General features: G+C 43.2%; 1 protein-coding gene across 1 annotated transcript in view; it reads right to left on the bottom strand.

Moving 5' to 3' along the window:
- Positions 1-20,188, bottom strand: part of ATF6 (activating transcription factor 6) — a 255,241-nt gene that overhangs the window by 225,041 nt on the left and 10,012 nt on the right. The window contains exons 4-5 of the mRNA XM_006142264.2: positions 20,000-20,181; positions 6,465-6,541 (exon numbers count right to left, since the gene is read on the bottom strand). Coding sequence (XP_006142326.1) covers positions 6,465-6,541; positions 20,000-20,181 — 259 coding nt within the window. The remainder of the gene's footprint in view (positions 1-6,464; positions 6,542-19,999; positions 20,182-20,188) is intronic.

Raw genomic sequence — 20,188 nt, 5'->3', positions numbered from 1 at the left:
CTATACTCCTGGGATTTTCAACACACACATGCCTGGTATAGTTTTCAAGCCATCAGGTCCAGGACTCAAATCTGAGTGTGTTTGTGTGTTTGGGGGTGGGAGGGTAGGGGTGGCTATGAATTAGAGAATAAACATAAAAATAAATACATAAAGACACCCAAGTAAAGAAAAGCAGGGAGGGACCAGCAGTTAGTGTAATGGCTATGTCGCTGAACTCCCACGTAGTCGACCGCAGTTCGAGTCCTGGACCCGGCGGCTTAAAACTCACGCCGGGCGCATGTGCGTGCGTGCCCAAGATCCCGAGAGGAGAATGGAGGAGAAGGGATGGTGGCATGGCCATCCCCCCGGGGGGTGATTTCTCGCTTTCTGTCTCTCTGTCTCTCTCTGTCTGGCGAGCACACACACCCTATAGCAAAAAAATCCTCCAAAAAAAAAAAAAGGCAGGGATTGGGTGATCTGGACTTCTCTGATGAAGACAGCTGCAGATGAGAATATACCCAAGTTTATTCTTTTAAAGGCCAGAAAATGAGGGAAGAGGAAGTGAAATGTAAAGCTAGTTGTTTTCAGATGTTAACTGACTGAAGATGTGAAGACACCAGGCACCATGTAGTTCTATGTATGTTTTTTCAAATCTCCTCAGGGCCATTTCCAATTAACATATGTGGTCTCCTTTAACCTGATACTGCCTTGCAGTTTCAGACAAGGGCAGCTAGTGCATTCACATGTTAATGGTGTTCACAGCTTTGCAAAAGAACTATCCATGGAACCCCATTTCTGCATGTGTCTAAAGGTCATCTGTTTGCTTAGATTCAGGCTGCTCCCTACACAATATCTAAAAGATTCCATTGGCTTCATTCTTTCTATGTGAACCATTACAAAAGTCATAAAATGTGTTTATCACAATGGAGAGCCACGAAATAAGTTTTCCAGCTGCCATTAAGGAAAATAAGTCAAAACAAATAGCTATTCATAAAACATTATTTCTGTATTAATGAAAAGACTATAAACACATCCAAAACATACATAGGATGTAGGAGTTATAAAAAGGTTAATCACCATTACAGATATTTTCTTTTTTCTATCTTGTATTATTCAACTTTATAAAGTTTTTATGAACTAAAAAAATAAGTAAATAGCGGTAGGCAGGTGGTGTGGTAGTTAAGGCACTGGACTCCCACATGGCCAACTGTGGTTCAAGTCCCAGACCCAGTGGCTTGCTTTCTCATTTCCCTTTTTTTCCTCTCCCTCTGTCTCTCTCTCTCTAGTCAAAATAAAAATTAAAAAAATAATAATAATAATGACAAATAAAATTAATTAAATATTTTTTAGAAGCAAATAAATAAAATATTTTATAATCCTGGAAAGTAAATGGACCTCACCTACCAAACATCAACACTTCGTGATCACAACAGTAAAATTAAGTTTCTCACACAGAGGACAACAAACCTCTTTGAGGGGCCACCTTGGTTTCTTTTCATTTAGATACCCATATTTTTACTTAAATATAAGCATATTCTGGATCATCTAGATGACCACCTTATAATATATTCATAAAGAACTGCCACATGATTTCATGAGCCCTCATGAAAGTCTAACAGTACCAAAGAATTCTTTTTTTTTTTAAAGAATTATTTAATTTAACTTTATCTTTTTACTTTAATTTGACCAGAGAGGGACAGAGCGAGAGAGTGAGAGAGAAAGCAAGCCGCCAGGTTTCTCTTTGCACCTGAAATGATTAGTTCACAGGAGCTAATGATGTATATTTAGTAATGAATCTCTAATTATTTTAAGTCTTAAGATGACATAATTTTTAAATCTATTCTGATTGTATATCTCCTCCAATCCTTCTAATAAGTTGACAAAAGCACCTTTACCAATCACACATGCACTGAAATTCTACAGTTTTTATGCTGTTTGAACAGTTGTTATGACTGGCTGCAGTTCAGGTCTTGAAAATGGTGTTTGCTTTCTCACACTGCCTTTCTCTGGTCAAATTTAAAAGTAATAATAATAATAATAAATAAAGTTAAATAAACAACTCCTTAAAGAAGTATTCAAAGGCAAATTTTAACTTGCTACTAAATCTCAACACAAAGACTTTCAAAAACATCTGCTCTTGGGAACCAGCAGTTAGCATAATGGCTATGTCGCTGGACTCCCACATAGTCGACCGCGGTTCACGTCCTGGACCCGGTGGTTTAAAACTCACGCCATGCGCGTGTGTGTGCATGCCCAAGATTCCGAGAGGAGAATGGAGGTAAAGGGATTGCGGCGTGACCATCCCCCCTGGGGGGTGATTTCTCGCTTTCTGTCTCTATGTCTCTCTCTGTCTGTCTGGCGAGCGCACACATCCTGTAGCGAAAACCTCTCCAACAACAACAACAACAAAAAGTGTGATTTCCCATCCAGTATATACTGCATAGTGACTTAATCATTTATATTATAAAAAATTTTCCATTTCTAGTTCCTAGAATTATTTTTACCCCTCTTTCTGACCCTCTGTCCTTTCCTACCCTCTTCTCACACTATGTCTGGTGTCTACAATTGTCTTCCATTCCTTTCTTAGTTTGCTGGAGCCATGTAAGAATTATATTTTTAAAGAATCTGGAGCTACAGAGACAAGAAGTAAGCTTAATATAGAAAAAACAAAAAAGTCAAAAGACATTCACAATTTACTTAATATGACAAATCATAAAACAGCAACACTAGAGAAAGTAAGCCTTAGGCAAAAAGTAAGAATTTATTTGGTAATTGTTAACCACCATTTGTTAATAATTTCTAGAACAGTACTAGAATGAAATATCTATTACATGGTTTATTTTTATTGAAAATGTAACATGAGAGAAGGGAAACTTTTCTTCTTATACTACCTATAACTGAGTAAATATTTAGACAAAGTATATCAATACGTGGAAGTCCATATGAAAAAAGATAATTAAATCATGGGGCCACCAGGAGGTGTAGTGGTTAAGAACGGACTCCAACAAGCCATCTGCAGTTCAAGTCCTGGACCTGGTGGCTTAAAACATGTTGGGTGCATGTGTGCCCATTTTTACCCCTCTTTCTGACCCTCTGTCCTTTCCTACCCTCTTCTCACACTATGTCTGGTGTCTACAATTGTCTTCCATTCCTTTCTTAGTTTGCTGGAGCCATGTAAGAATTATATTTTTAAAGAATCTGGAGCTACAGAGACAAGAAGTAAGCTTAATATAGAAAAAACAAAAAAGTCAAAAGACATTCACAATTTACTTAATATGACAAATCATAAAACAGCAACACTAGAGAAAGTAAGCCTTAGGCAAAAAGTAAGAATTTATTTGGTAATTGTTAACCACCATTTGTTAATAATTTCTAGAACAGTACTAGAATGAAATATCTATTACATGGTTTATTTTTATTGAAAATGTAACATGAGAGAAGGGAAACTTTTCTTCTTATACTACCTATAACTGAGTAAATATTTAGACAAAGTATATCAATACGTGGAAGTCCATATGAAAAAAGATAATTAAATCATGGGGCCACCAGGAGGTGTAGTGGTTAAGAACGGACTCCAACAAGCCATCTGCAGTTCAAGTCCTGGACCTGGTGGCTTAAAACATGTTGGGTGCATGTGTGCCCAAAATCCCAGGAGGAAAATGAAGAAGAAGGGGTTGCAATGTAGCCATCTCCCATAGGGGGTGATTTATCACTTTTTTTCTCACTGTCTCTCTCTCCAGCAAACACAAGTACTCTATGGGAAATATCTTTTTAAAAAAATCATGAAAGGACCATTTTCTTGAATCGATTTTCTTTACTTTTTTATTTCAACCTACATACAGAAAATTAAGTAGCCTTGTATTTATAGCAACCAAAATAATCTTTAAACTTTCTTAGGCTGGACCAGCAGGTGGCACGGGAGTTAAGGTGACTGGATTCCACACGGCTAACTTCATGGTTCAAGTCTCAGACCATGCAACTTGAAAATCATACAGGATGCATGAGTGTGAGTGCCCAAAACTCCAAAAGGAGACTGAAGGGGAAAGGAATGTGTTGTGGCCATCCCCCTGAGGAGTGATTTCTCTCTCTCTGTCTTTGGTGAGTGCACGCACCTATAGCAAAACAAAAACTAAAAAATATTTTTTTTAACTTAACTTCCTTAGGACCAACAGATGGCATAATGGTTGCATCGCTGGACTCCCATGTAGTCGATCGTGGTTCAAGTCCTGAATCCAGTGGCTTAAACCCACACCAGGCAGGTGTGTGTGCACGCCCAGGATCCCAAGAAGAGAATGGAAGAGAAGGGATTGCAGTGTGGCCATCCCCCCTGGGGGATGATTTCTTGCTTTCTGTCTGTCTCTGTCTTTCCAGCAAGCAAACACACCCTATAGCAAAAAATCTCTCTTTAAAAAAAAAAAAACTTTCTTAGGCTAAATAAATTTAGCAATGCTGCCTGCTTGAGTACTTGCAGTACTTTTAAACATATACAACAGGGGCATAATCTGCTTTGGGGATGCTTCTGATTCAATCCTCAGCCAAAATATGTCAAGTAGTTTATAGAGTATAAGTGTTCTATCTGGTCAGAAGGTTAACAGGCCCATTTTATGTAGAGGATGATTCAATCCTCAGCCAAAATATGTCAAGTATTTTATAGAGTATGAGTGTTCTATTTGGTTAGAAGGTTAACAGGCCCATTTTATGTAGAGGGAAACATTTTGGCACTTACACACTCTGGCCCTTGATTGGTTTATCACGGGACATTCTATCATCACATGGAAGATCATCATGTTATACTAGAAAAACTAAGGAATTAAGAGATGGATGAGGCCAGCAGATAGCAGAGCGGCTGCATCGTTGGCTTCCCACATAGCCAACCACGGTTTAAGTCCTGGATCCAGTGGCTTGAAAATCATGCTGGATGAATATGCATGCATGCCCAAAATCGCAGAAGGAAAATGGAGAAGGGATTGTGTCATGGCCATCTCCCATGGGGGGTGATTTCTCACTTTCCCTTTCACTGTCTCTGTCTCTATCTGTCCAGTGAGCACACAAGCCCTAAGGCAAAAATTTCTTTAAAAAAAGAAAAAAGATTGAGGGATTTGCATAATATAATGTTAGCAATAAAATCAGGACCACACTTCCCTGAATATTTCAAATTTAATACACTGTTTCTTTTTGGAGGTAATGAAAGAATAGCAGTTGCTATTCAACCGGCCAATTTCATCATTAGGCCATATTCTAAAAAAGAGTAAACAAAACCATTAAAATCCCACACATCAATTTAAAAACATATCATGTGCTTCATACTCTTCTACTGATTCATAGTAAGAAACAGTTAAGTCATTCTCTGAGAACTGTCTGAAACTCCCTAAGATTATGTATTTATACTCATGTTAATAAGAGCTTAAAAAAATTATCTTCAACCTGATTGAAAAATTACTGATTAATACTTTACTCAATTGAATTATTTTCTGAGAAACAGTATCTCATGCATTAAAGAATAAGATAAGAGTTCTATAGGCCAAACAGCTTTATCTGTACTAACCATGAAAAGAAAAAAAATTAGTCTAAGATATGTTTGAAGATACACAGTGTTATAATAACTTCTATATAATCAAGGTCAAAAAGTAAGGATATGCCTAATTTCCAGAGCTTCCAACACTTATGCATAATTTTTAAAAAGGAAATTGGTGGAGCCAGCAGGTGGCATGGTGGCTGGGGTGCAGATTCCTACATGGGGGATCATGGCTCAAGTCCCAGAACCAGTGGCTAGAAAATCACACTGTGTGCTAAGCACGCATGCCCAAATCCCAAGAGGATAATGAAGTTTGAAAAGGGTCTGCAGTGCAGTCATCTCCCCTAAGGTGTATTTCTCACTTTCCCTCTCTCTGCCTATCTCCAGCAAACATGCATGCCCTATTGGGGGGGAAAAAAAGGAAGTTGGTTTTTGGCTTGGGCCCATGACTCACACACACTTCCTGAACATCACACCATTTCCTTATGTGGCAAAGTATCTGTAAAACCCAAGGAGTAGGTAGTTAAGTGACTATATTCAAGGTTAGCCACTCCTGGGGCCCAACATAGGCTTAGAATACAAATTTCCTCATGCCAAGATCAATGCAATGTCTATGGTCCTACATTTACTGACTATGACATGTCAATTAACTTATAAGCTCAACAATTAAAGTTATTTAAACTTAAATTACTAGTCTAAGCCTGTTGTCCTGAAACTTTCTTATAATAACTAGGGTAAAGATTAAACATCACGGGGCTGGCTGGTGGCTACGGTGCTGGATTCCCACATGGCCAACCACAGTTCAAGTCCCAGACCTGATGGCTTACTTTCTCACTCTCCCTCTCTCTCTCTGACTCTTTCTGATCAAACTGAAAAGCAATAATAATAATAATAAATAAAATTAAATAAATATTTTTTTTAAAGATTAAACATCAAATTACCCATTATTTCTCCTTGAGTAAATACTTACATAAGTCTCATTTGCTGTATCCAACAGCGGCTCATCAGTGTCTGTGAAATAACCGAGTTCAGCAAACAAGGTCGAATCTTTGGAAAATGAAAAGAACAGAGGTGAGCTGTCAATTCAGTGATCTCAAAAGAACAAGTACTATATCCCTATGCCAGCTCTCTTGAGGTTTCTCACTAGCCATCACCATTATTGATAAACTCTAGTGATGAGAATGACAAACAAATTAAACCTGATTTCTAACTTAGTTCTGTTTTCCACATAATACTTATGAACTCAATCCTTATACTAGGGATTTAGAAAAAGATTTTATGTCATATGTCATGTAGGACTAATTAGTAGTGACTTTCTGGAACATTACTACCAAGAATTCTTTCTGTATCTAGGTTCAATACAAGAAAGTAATGTGGATGATCAGCAATGACAACGGCAGAGCACTTCAGAGTACCCGCATACTGTGTATTTACTGTCTATGCCTTTTGGAGTTTTTTTTCTAATTATTTATTTCAGGGCCAGCAGGTGGCATAACGGTTAAGACACTAGACTCCCACATAGTAGACTGCAGTTCAAGTCCTGGACCCTGCAGCTTGACACACACCAGGCACAGGTGCATGCGTGCCCAAAATCCCTAAAGGCGAATGGAGAAGAAGGGATTGCAGCATGACCATATACCCTGGGGAGTGATTTCTCACTTTCGGTCTCTCTGTCTCTCTCTCTGTTTCTCTCTGCCTCTCCAGCAAGTACACACATCCTGTAACAGAAATCTCTTTCTCAAAAAAGAATTACTTATTTTATTAATTATTTTTTTTAATTTGATCAAAAAGAGACAGAGAGAAAGAGAGAAAGAGAGAAAGGGAGAGTGAGAGGCAAGCCCCCAAGTTTGGGACTCAAACCAGGGTCAGTCACATGGGAGTCCAGCACTTTAGCTACCATGCCACCTGCCTGCCCCTGTGCCTTAAGTTAAAGGTGTAAACAATTTTCTACTTAGACGATAAAGGACTCACGTAAACCATTAAATTCATTTTAGCAAATCTAACTATATTCCAGTTTCCTAGCAAGGCTTCATTATACACAAAGAACATATGGACACACAAAACACTCTTCTCGAAAGATTTTTTGCAGAGAAAAATCAAGGTGGTGACAAGGCCCAAGAAGGCTGATGATAGTACAATCTATAAAGTTTCAATTTTCTCTGACACATCCAGAACAACAAGCATTTCAAAGGGCCTGTCACGGCTAGGTGCTCCCTTGTACTCTCTCCCTATTACAATGCCACTGACACTGCTCTGGGGAGCTCCTCACTGCACATGCTCAAAAACTACACTACCAACTAAACCTTTCCCTAACCCAAAACAAATCAGTGCATAGGGGAAAAAAGTGTCATATGAAACAATAAGGAACTCACACAACTCTCAGAAAAGGCTACCTTAAACTCTGCTATAGACCCAAAAAACATGTCAATGGTTGACCAGTTGACTGTGGCTATGTACCTTATATGTGGATTGAAACTTCTTGAAAGAGTTCTCTGTATCTGCTGTCTCTCATTTCCCTCCTCTCATTCTTTCCTGAACCTGCTCCAATCAAACCTTCCCTCCACTCACATACACATAATTAAAGTCACCAATGAACTCCATCCTGCCAAATGGGATGGTAAATTCACAGTCCTTATCTTTCTTGACCTATCAACAGCATTTAATATGATGCTTTCATGTTAATTGAAGTTATGTTCCTCACGTGGCTTCCAAAATACCACACTCGCCTCAGAGGCTGATCCTATCTTGCTGAGATGGTGCTATCATCTCTCTTCCTGAAATTATCCCTGGGCTCAGCATGAGCTTTTCTATCTATCCAACTCCCTTTGCAATCTCAGCTGAGTTCGTGGCTTTAAATAGCATCTATGGGAAAGGATTTCCAGACCCACATCTCCAGCCCATACTTCAAGATGCAGATACACACTAAGTACCAACACCTCCTCTTGGGTGTTTAGAAGACATCTCAGACTTCTAAACATCCAACACTGAGCTCCTGATTCTCCCACCAAGCCCCTTCCTACTTTGTCCCCCCCACACACACGCTAAATGACAATTCAATTCTTTCCGTTTCTGAGGCCAAAAACCTTGGAATCATCATTGGCTTCTCTTCCTCACTCTCTGTATTCAATTACCAGTAACTCCTGTCAGCTGTGTCTTCAAGATACATCACTGTAACTTAGATTCCTATCTTTCCTCCCATTCTTCTTCCTTTCCCATCCTTCCTTCCTCTCTATTCCTCCCAACAGGGAGACGTCAGCCTCTGAGGAAGCAGAACAGTGAAGGTGACAGGGTTCTGCACACAGTTACCTGCAGCACTGTGCCTGACAGCCGAGGAAGTGGGGCACGGTGGAGGGCACACAGTTACCTGCAGCACTGTGCCTGACAGTCAAGGAAGTGGGGCACGGTGGAGACGCAGTGGGAGGGGAACCAGAGTGGCAAAGGGAAGAGGAAGCCTGAGCGGTTAGGAGAATGATTACACTGAATAGGTTGAAGGCCAGATGGTGGTACAGCAGTGATTCAACTGTACTCACATGGGGGGGGAGGTTCCCAGGTTCACTTCCCAGAGCCTCCCTCTACACACCAGGCACATATGCATGCCCATGTTCAAACAGGCTGAGGCTTGGGGTGGATCAGGGTATGAAGGCCCTGGTGGGAATGCCTATTTCTCTCTCTCTCTGAAGAAAATTAAGTTTTTAAAAAAGTTAATTGGTAAGAGGGAAACCAGCAGATGGCATAACAGTTACATCGCTGGACTCCCCGTAGTCAACTTCAGTTCAAGTCCTGGACCCAGCAGCTTAAAACTCATGCCAGGAACATGTGTGTGCATGCCCAAAATTCCAAGAGGACAAGGCAGGAGAAGAAACGGTGGCATGGCAACCCCTTCTCCAGGGGGTGATTTCTCACTTTAATAAAATTGTATTTTTCCACAGATTCTAAAAGTCTTTGATATAATTTAACTCTTATTTCTAATAGAAACTCTCAGGGCCAGCTGATGGTGTGAGACTAAGGCACTGGATTCCCACATGGCCAACCATGGTTCAAGTCCTAAACCTGGTGGCTTGCTTTCTCACTTTCTCTCTCTCTCTCTCTGGCTGATCAAACTGAAAAATAATAATAATAAATAAAGTTAAATAAAATAATTCTTTCTTTAAAAAAAAAAGTTAATGGGGAGGGGGCCAGTAGGTGGCATGGTGGTTGAGGTGTTGGACTCCCAAATGGTTTACCACAGTTCGAGTCCTGGACCTAGCTTACTTTCTCACTTTCCCTTTCTCTTTCCATCTCTCTCTGGCCAAAATAAAAAATGATGATGATAATGAATAAAATTAAATAAATAATCTATTTTTTTAATGTTACTCAGGGCCAGCAGTTGGAGTGGGGGTGAAGGCACTGGACTCCACATGGTCAACCACAGTTCAAGTCCCAGACCTGACAGCCTGAAAATTATGCTGGGCACATGTGCTCACATGCCCAAAAATCCTGAGAGGAGAAGGGAATGTAGCATGCCCAAATCCCTAATGATCTCTCATTTTCTCTCTCTCTCTGTCTCTCTCCAGTGAGTGCACATACCCTATAGCAAAATCCTAAAAAAAAGTTAACTGAATTTGGAATTTATTAAGAAACTGCAATATGACTATAAAAGAGTAAAAGACTATTATATCTAAAAAGCAATTTTTAAAAAAGCTTACTGATTGAGCAAAAGATTAATATATCTAAAATAACATATCTAAAATAACTGGAGTCAGATTTCTCACTGTCTGAAACAGAAATTTTTTTTTGGGGGGGGCGGTTTTTGCTATAGGGCAGGTGCACTCACCAGAGAGACAGAGAGACAGAAAGCAAGAAATCACCCCTCAGGGAGGATGGCCATGCCGCAATCCCTTCTCTTCCATTCTCCTCTCAGGATCTTGGGCACACACGCACACGCACCCAGTGTGAGTTTAAGCCACTGGGTCCAGGACTTGAACCACAGTCAACTACATGGGAGTCCAGCGACATAGTCATTACACCAACTGCTGGGCCCAAGACAGGATTTTTTTTAAAGAGGTTTTTGCCTTAGGGCACGTGTGTTCTCCAAGAAGAAAAGAGAAAGAGTGAGAGAGAAAGCAAGAAATCACCCCCCAAGGGGGATAGCCACCCCACAATCCTTCCTCCTCCATTCTCCTCCTGGGATCTTGGGCACACACACACACACACATAGATACACATGCGTGGGCACGCGTGCCCAGCATTAATTTCGAGCCACTAGGTTCCAGACTTGAACCACCGTAGGCCATGTAGGACTCCAGCAAGGTAACCACTATGCCATCTGCTGGCCCCAAGACAGGATTTGGAAACATGGAAAGGGGGAAACTAAAAGAATTCTGAGCTATTGGACTGGAATTGGAAGTATTAGTAAATGAACTTATCTTTTTAATGAGGTGTTTAGATGTTTGTATATGTACATATACACACACATACATTTTCTAATTCTTTTAGTCTCAGGAGCAATGAAATCCCAGCAGCAGTAAAAATGCCGTGTGCCCAGATCTTAGCTATTACATACCATCCTCCACTAAGCAGAGTCCCTTAAAGGGCTCCTGGGAGAAATGGCTGAGGGAGGAAAGTGCAGATTAAGCCTGGAAAATCTTCTTGTACCAAAACACAAGAAAATTCTCAGCAAACGATAGGAACATGTCAGAAAAACAAAGCCATCAATTATGAAAGGAGTTCCAGGGGTCAACTGTGAGAAAGTCTAAGCATCAAAATAAAATGAGAGTGGGGGTCAGCCATGTGGTGCTGAGGTGAAGTGCTGCTGAAGAGGGGTTATCCCACATGGTGACCACAGTTCAAATCCCTGGTCCAACTGGTATGAAATACGCCAAGTATGCAAGTGCCCAGGTTCCAACAACTCGGAGGACTTGAGAAAGAGGATCAGGGCATGTCCAGACCCTGTGGATGTGTGCATGTGCACTCTCTCACACACACACACTCACATGTATATACACTCTATCATGAGTAAAGGAAAGAAATTTTAAAATAAGTGTACCAAATTGCAATCTATTAAATCAAAAAGGAAATAAAAGGTCCATAATGAATGAATGAAATAATAAAAGTTCTTTCTTCTAGTACAATGTCAATTAATAAATGCAGATAGAATGATAGAGACAAATAATTACCACCTAGCAATCATTAGAGCAACAGGCCAGATCAAAAAGGTTAAGGCAGGGCCAGCAGGTGGCATAATGGTTAAGGCAGTGGAGTCCCACATGGCTGACCATGGTTCAAGTCCCAGACTCGGTGGCTTGAAACTCACGCCAGATGCATGTGCATGCATGCCCAAAATCCCAAGAGGATAATGGAGGGAAAGGAAATGCAGTGTGGCTATCCGCCCCAGGGGGGTGATTTCTCATTTTCTGTCTCTCTCTGTCTCTCCAGCAAGTATGCACACCCTAATAGCAAAAATCTCTCTCAAATAAAAAATTGTAAAAAGGAGGCTAGGACTGGAGGGTGGAGATTTAATAAGAACAGAATATTTGGGTCATATCAGATTATCTCCCCCAAAACAGTAATAAAATGCAAAAGGGGAAACAATGACTTTACTGTGGAAAACCTGGTAGATACCAACTCCCCAGTGTGAGCCAGGCCATAAGGCATCTCTGACTATGACGTGCTGGGCAGAGCACAGCGTGGCTGCAGAGGCCCAGCCTGAATCTGGTCATGAGGAAACAGGTTAAGATCATCATATGGAATAAAAGACCTGCAAAGACCTGTACTCTAAGACTGTCACGGACATGGGAAACAAGAACAGCCTAAGGACTTTTCCAGATTGAAGGACACTGATGAGACATGACAGGAACAAGCCATGTGTGTCTGCAGGTAGGAGCCTGGACTAGAAAGGAAAAGGAGCTGTGGTTAAGACAGATGGCAAAATCTCAGAACCAGCAGTTAGCGTAATGGTTATGTCACTGGACTCCCATGTAGTCGACCGTGGCTCGAGTCCTGGACCCGGTGGCTTAAAACCCACGCTGGGCGCATGTGCGTGCGTGCCTAAGATCGTGAGAGAAGGCGGGAGGAGAAGGGATTGCGGTGTGGCCATCCCCCCTGGGGGGTGATTTCTCGCTTTCTGTCTCTCTGTCTTTCTGTCTTTCTGGCAAGCACACGCGCCCAATAGTAAAAACCTCTCCAAAAAAAAGACAGACGGCCAAATCGGAATGGTGTCTGTGAATCGGATGGTGGTGCTGTCTCGGTGTTTATTACCTGACAAGGAGACGGCAGTAATGTAAGAAAGTACCCTTGTCCGGGGGCGAGGAGGAAATACACACTGCGGCATTTAAGAGTGACGGGCCAACACATCTCTCTCTCACATACAAAAAACAGATGTGCGGCACAGCAGCAAAATGTGACACTCTGTGAGGTGCAGGATATTGCCAGTTCACATCCAGAGACCTCCTTAAGTACACCAGGCATGTGTGTGCCCAAGAGCTGGGCTGGGACTAGGGTGGATCAAGGCATTGGGGATGCCGCGTTTCTCTCTCTATTTTTGTCTCTCTCATTCTCTCTCTCTCTCTGTCTCTCGCTTCATCTCTCATCTATGAAATAACTTTTTTTTTGTAAACACTCTTACAAAAGAAAGAACCGGACAACAGGTGGCATGGTGAAGGCACTAAACTCCCATATGGCCAACTGTGCAGTTCAAGTCCTGGACCCAGCAGCCTGAAAATCATGCTGGGCATGACTGCATACGTGCCCAGAATCCTGAGAAGAGAATGGAGAAGGGATTGCAGCATAGCCATCCCCCTAGGGGGTGATTTCTCACTTTCTCTCTCTCTCTGTCTCTAACAAGTGCACATGCCCTCATAGCAAAAACCTTTAAAAATTTTTAAAAAGAAAAAAAAAGGAGGGTGGGAAAGAACCTGGTGATATCAGCTCAGAACTGTAGGTAGTGGCATGCAGTCATGCTTTTAAAAATAAATATGTCACAGTAGGAGTTTCATGTGAACTTAGCCCACTTTCAGATGTTAAAAGAGGAGGGAAGTGTGGGTAATAATGAGAGACAACATGAACGTGGCAAGATGTTAACAGTTGGTAAGTCTAGATAAGGAAAACACAGTTACCAATGCACTGATCTTTCAACTGTTCTGTGGTTAAAGAAAAAAAAACAAACTGAGGTTGAGTTGATAAATATACTTACATGGTTATAGAACGGTCCTGAAGAATCGTAGGAAACTGGTTACCTCTAGAGCATCTCTCAAACCTACTGCCCACTCCTATGCCCTTTTCACCAATCCCACGCTAATACTTAGGTTTCCCTCAACAATGGTAAACTATGGGAGCTATTACCCTTTTTCTTTTTCTTTCTGTAAAGGTTCTTGCTTTAGGGAATGTGCGCTCACCAAAGAGAGACAGAGACGGTGAGAGGGAAAATCACACCCTGGAGGGGATGGCTACACCTCAATCCCGTCTCCTCCATTCTCCTCCCAGGATCTTGGGCATGCATGCACATGTGTCTGGTACGATTTTCAAGCCAAGTCCAGGACTCAAACCATGGTCAGTGATGTGGGACAGTGACGTAACATACGCCATCTCTTGGCCCCAGGTAGCTGCTATCTTCAGTTTGCTCAGCAAGCTTTCCCGTACACTCTCCACCTTGAACATTTGTTTATTTGCTTACTCCTTATAAGTTTGATAAACATGAGAAATGCGGGCCTTAACACATGAAAATCAGTGGTGACCTTTGAAACAACAGTTTCGGTGGACTGGCAGAGCCTGACTGGACTAGGAGTGGATCAAAATACAAAAATACAATGACAGGACCAGCAGGTGGTGTGGTGGTTAAGGCGCTGGACACTCCCACATGATTGATCATGGTTCAAGTCCTGGACCTGGTGGCTTGCTTTCTCACTTTCCCTCTTTCTCTATCTGTGTCTCTTTCTGGTCAAATTAAAATAAAATGAATGAAAGAATAAAAGTAAATAAATATTTTTTTAAAAAATACAATGATGGGGACCAAATGGTGGCACAACGGTAAAGTGTGATCCTCTGCAACACAATCCCATATGGGAAGGTTCTAGGTTCACATCCAAGGCCTCCTTCAGCTGGTCAGATAGTGCACTGCACATGGCTGGGGCTGGTGGAGGCTGGGGGTAGACTGCAGTGTTGAGAACTGTTGGGGTGTCTGACTGTCTTTCTTTCTGTCTGTCTCTCTTACTCATGGAAGAAATAAATGAACTTAAAAAAAGAGAGAGATTGGAAGAGACACTGGACTCAATGAAAATGATCTCTTTTTTTTAAGGAATTTTGCCGTTAAATAAAAAATAGAAAACGGCAGTGGCAGTGAGAGGGGAAGTAACGTCAAAGAGAGTTTGGCACTCTTGCCTTGGGTGTCTTCGGTCTCTGTGTTGTTTTGTCTCTGCTCTTTCACTGTACATGGAAGACGCTGACTAGCCAGAGAAGAGCTGGCAGAGAGGACACAAAGGTAAACTAGGAACCAGAAGAAGACCAGCTTGAACCAAGTCTTCAACAAAGCCGGCGGGCTCTAAAGCACATGCGCAAGGACTGGCCCTGCCAGGAGCCAGAGGCTGTTCATTCTCGGCCAGAGAAGAGGAGGAAACTGCGGACAGGGGGCAGGTTAGAGGCTGGGGGAGCCCTGCTCTGACAGGAGGGTGAGGGCGGAGTTGTGGAGGTCCCAAGAGAGAAGACGCTTCGTAAAACAGCGCAAGAGAGTGAGAAGACCAGGGAAACACAGCCTGATGACACTTAAAGGCAGATTGTGAACTAGTAGCACAAATTTAAAGTGAAATCAGTGGCCAGCAGGTGGCAAGGTGATTAAGGTGTTGGACCACAGTTCAAGCCCCGTACCCAGGGGCTTAGAAATCACACCGGGTGCATGTGCTTGTGTGTCCCAAATTCCGAGAGGAGAATGGAGGAGAGGGTATAGTGGCATGGCAATCCCCCCTGAGAGATAATTTCTTACTTTCTCTCTATCTCTCTCAGTCTCTGACGAGCACGCATACCCTATGGCAAAAACCTAAATAAATTATAAATAAATAAATACATGCTTCTATTTTTCTCTCTGCCACACTCAGTTACACTAATGCAGGCAATGGGGGGCAGAGTTGGATTTACCTAAGGCTGAGGTTTATCCCTGCAGAGCAAGGGACAGACAAGGACATTGAAGGCGTAAGCATGGGAATGGTAACAGTAACTGCCCACAGTATTCGAACTAGGCAGGGGGGAGTGATGACAGGAAGGGAAGGAGGGGCAGGGACAAGATGGCCAGCTCTCAGCAGGGTTGAAGGACGACTGAAGTTGGAATATGAAAGGAGGGGAGCCGGTAAGCTAAGAGACGGTGGTCAGGGGGGGTTCTGGAAAGTAAGACCATGCTATCAGTAACGCAAAGGATTAGGCTTAGGTTGAGGAAGTAAATGGTCACATCGGGGTAGGTGAGGAGAGAGAGAAGGCCAGCAGGGGAGAGAAGGCCCAGAAACGGGAGGTCAGAGTATCTGAGGACACTGACCATCCAAGACTCACGACAGAAGTACTGCTGGAGAGAAAGACAGCGAGTGGGCCAGCCACGGCGTGGCGGTTCAGGAGGCTGGATCCCACACAGCTGACCACATGGTCCGAGTCCTGGACCCAGTGGCTTGAGAAACGCACCAGATACATGTGCGCGCATGCCCAAATTTCCTCTTCCCAACAGGAAGAAGAAATGGAGAAGAGATTGTGGTGTGACCACATGGGGACATGCTCGCTCCCCCTCTCTCTCTGAGGAGTACATGCTTTCTCACTCTCCCCCTCTCTGATGAGTACATGCACCCTCTGACAATTTTTTCTTAAAAAGTGACGGCAAGCTAGCAGCTAACATTTTTCAGACAGTGAGGGAGACTGACCTAGGACTCACCAGATGACTGTAACAAGGAGAGGAAGGGGACGGTGTATTGTGATCAAATGAGACTCAAACCTAAGTGTTTTCAGAGTGGAGAAACAGAATGCTCTGGCAGGTGCTGCGAAAGATAAGGAAGACACCTATCCCACCCTCAGAGGCCTGGGGTACAAAGCGTGAGTGTGAAAGTAGCCACCAGTCCCCAGAGCTTTAGGAAAAGCTGTGTCACTGAGGCAGCACCAGGCTTCGCACGGTGTGAGACGAGGAAGAGAACCCTGAGAAGACACTGACGGTGTAAACCAAACCACAGTGGCCAATGGAAGCGTCTGATCTTGAGCCACACATCGTACAGGAAGAAAGGGGGAAAATGGCTTGTGTAAAGGCAAGCAGGAGATCGATGGGGGTGGGAATACACAGATGGTAAGGTGCTCGGTGTCCTGTCATCAGGGAAGATCAATAGCTAAGGGAGCGCAGAGAGGAAGCACAGGAGGAAGGAGGGAGAAATGAACCGGTGCCACATAGGGGATTTTTAGGGCAGTGCAATTATTCTGCGTGACTCTGTAAAAATGGATACATTCATCAAAACCCAGTGTGTCCACACAGAGAATCCTAAAGCAAGCTATGGGCTTTAGTTAATAACAATAATGTATTAATGCTGGCTCACTTGGAACACGTGTATCACACTAATACAAGATGTTAGCATTAGGGAAAACTGCCTTGAGTAAGAGGAGGCAGATGGAATTCTGTGTAACATCTGCTCAATCATTCCGTAAATCTAAAACTGTACTAAGCAAGTAAGATTAGGGCCAGCAGGTGGCATGGTGGTTAAGGTGCTGGATTCCCACATGACCCACCACAGTTTGAGCCCTGGACCTGGTAGCTTGAAAATTACGCCTAGCATATGTGCATGCATGCCCAAAATCCCAGGAGGAGAATGAACGAAAAGCAATTGTGGGATGGCCATCCCCCCTAGTTGGGGGGGGGAGGGGAGAGTGATTTCTCACTTTCTCTGTCTCTCTCTGGTGAGTACACACACCCTGTGGCAAACACCTAAAAGAAAGAAAGACTACTAAGTCTTTAAAATAACTGTGAAATTTGTATTTTAATGCCCATAATTGTTTTTAAATTTTATTCACTTATTTCCTCGATGAGCTAAAGAAACAGGCAGAAAGTGAGACAGAGAAAGAGAGCACCCCAACAAGGCCCTGGCACCATGATCCTCGGGATCAAAGGCACATCCATGCCCGGCAAACTCAGGGAGTCCCTGGACATGAGCCTGAAACGTCCCCATGTGGGTCGGCCCCTCACATTTTACCACTGCACCACCTCCCAGCCACCATAAATAATGTTTAAAATAAAAGTTAGTGAAAGCTCCCAGAAAGAGAGTCCATATTTTACTGAGAAACACAGACAGTAGTGTTTCACTCTACTGTCTGTAAAATCTATCCCTTTGAACACCTAAGGAGTCTGAATTAACGTATTCAGCTAAGAAGGGTCTCAGCAGTTCAAAAAAGGGCAACAATGGGAAATGGGCACACTCACGGAGGGGCAGGGCAGAGACTGAGAGCTGGGTCACTGATCTGAGTACAAGAACGGAATGCGCTGTTACAGAACATTAACACTAGGAGTCAAGCAATCTGGGCAGTCAAGAAAATGCAGCCAGCGTGAAGACAAAAATGTAACAATACTTTCAGGAAGTGCCCCATAGTTACAGTTTAAGAAAAATGAAAATAGAGACCAGCAGATGGCATAATGGTTCCATTGCTGGACTCCCACATAGTAGACCGCAGTTCAAATCCTGAACCTGGCAGCTTAAAAATTCACACTGGGGGACCAGCAGTTGGTGTAACGGCTATGTTGCTGGACTCCCATGTAGTTAACAGCGGTTCGAATCCCGGTGGCTTAAACTCACGCCGGGCACATGTGCACCAAGATCCCAAGAGGAGAATGGAGAAGGGGTTGCAGCGTGGCCAGCCCTCCCCCCACCCCCCAAGGGGTGATTTCTCTCTGTCTCTGTCTTTCTGGCAAGCACACGTGGTATGGCAAAAAAAAAAAAAAACTCACACTGTGCGTGTGTGTGTGTGTGTGTGCGTGTGCCCGCGCACATCACCAAAATCCCAAGAGGAAAATGGAGAAGGGATTGCAGCGTGACCATCCCCCTTGGAGGGGATGCTTTCTTGCCTTCTGTCGCTCTGTTTCTCCAGCAAGCACACACACCTTATAGCAAAAAAACTCTCAAAAAAGGAATATGAAAATACAATAGTTGCCTACCTGAAAAAACGAATAATAATTACCCAATATACTGAAATAGGTGTGTTAATAACTGGGGTATTGAGGCCAACATGTGGTGTGGTGATTGAGGAGCTGGACTCCCACGTGGCCTACCGCGGTTTGAGTCCTGGACCAGGCGGCCTGCTTTCTCACTTTCTCTCTCTCTCTCATACTGTCTCTCTCTAATAAGCACATGTGCCCTTCAGCAAATTAAAATAATAATAACAACAAATGAAATGTTAAAAAAATAAATAGGTGGGGGATCTTAGGAAGAATGACATCTATATAAACGATTTAGGAAGAGTTATAGAATAGAGATTATAGGATCACAGGCTTCGGAAATAGAAAAGCTGGTTCGGACCCCGCCTCTGCCACTCACTAGCTCTAAGACTCTCAGCCTCAGTTTCCTCATCTGTAAAGTAACAGTACTTCATCGGATAATACGGAAGATTCAATGATACATATAGAGTTTAACAGAGTGCCTGCACACACAAAATGCTAAATAAATGTATTGATATATTTGGCTTGATAGACCATCTAAAGTGTTTCAATCCACTCAGAAAAATCTACCCAAGGATTGAAATAAATGTCTAATAAAATATAATTTTAGAAAACATCTGCCCTGAGAAAATTAACTGAGGATTTCAGTTCAATAAATGCAGTTGAGGGGGCACCAGGTGGTGCGGTGGTTAAGGCACTGTTCTCCCACATGGCCGACCACGGTGTGAGTCCCCAACCCGAGGGCCTGCTTTCTCGCTTTTTCCCTCTCGGCCCCTCTCTGGGAAAATTAAAACTAATAATAACAATAAAATAATAATAACAATTTTATATTACTAATTCTCTTTTTAAATATAAAAAGCAATGGAGTTCAGTTTCCATTCACACTACAGAAAATACTGGTCCAGAGGAGAAAGATCAGTATCAGCATCAGTCTTCCCAAATTCCAAACCTGGCAAATGGAGTAGGGACAGTACAAGGCGGACTGGGGGTTTTACACAATCCCAGATTCGAAACAGAATCTAAGAACAGTGTTTTTACGCCTCCAGTTAAGAGGGAAACCAAAGCTTCCCCAGTCTCATTCCATCCCAGGCTTCCTGACCACGGAAACCAACCAAATAAAATATCCGTAGGAGAAGACGGAGAGCTGCAGCTGGAGAGTGGTCAGGATCGTAGTGGTTTATCAGAGTCAGGGCAAGGTAATCGGGGACCCTAAGTCGGGAGCAGGGGCGCTTTGCCGTCCACATCAGCCTTAAACCAACAGTGACAGCTACGAGGTGGGCGCGCGCACACGCAAGCCTCGCTGCGATCGCAGCCACCTCCCAGCCCCTGAAAGCCTCCCAGCGGTCGCAGACGTCCTGCCCGTGCTTCCTAACCAGGTCGAGTTCGGGCCCCACACAACGACCTCCTGGTACTTCCCCAGGGGTCCGTCAGCACCCACGGCGACCCCGACCAGGCGACATTGTCCGGCGCGGCCCGGACAGAAGCCCAGCGGTCCTGCTGGGGACCCTGGCGGGAGTGACGAGTGGCCCCGCTCCCCCGCAGGCTTCGTCCACACCTGTCAC

Source organism: Tupaia chinensis, unplaced genomic scaffold, assembly GCF_000334495.1.
Source record: "Tupaia chinensis unplaced genomic scaffold, TupChi_1.0 Scaffold000070_1, whole genome shotgun sequence".
Taxonomy (NCBI): domain Eukaryota; kingdom Metazoa; phylum Chordata; class Mammalia; order Scandentia; family Tupaiidae; genus Tupaia; species Tupaia belangeri.
Note: the sequence above shows the minus strand (reverse complement) of the source record. Positions and strands in the feature narration are given on the sequence as shown.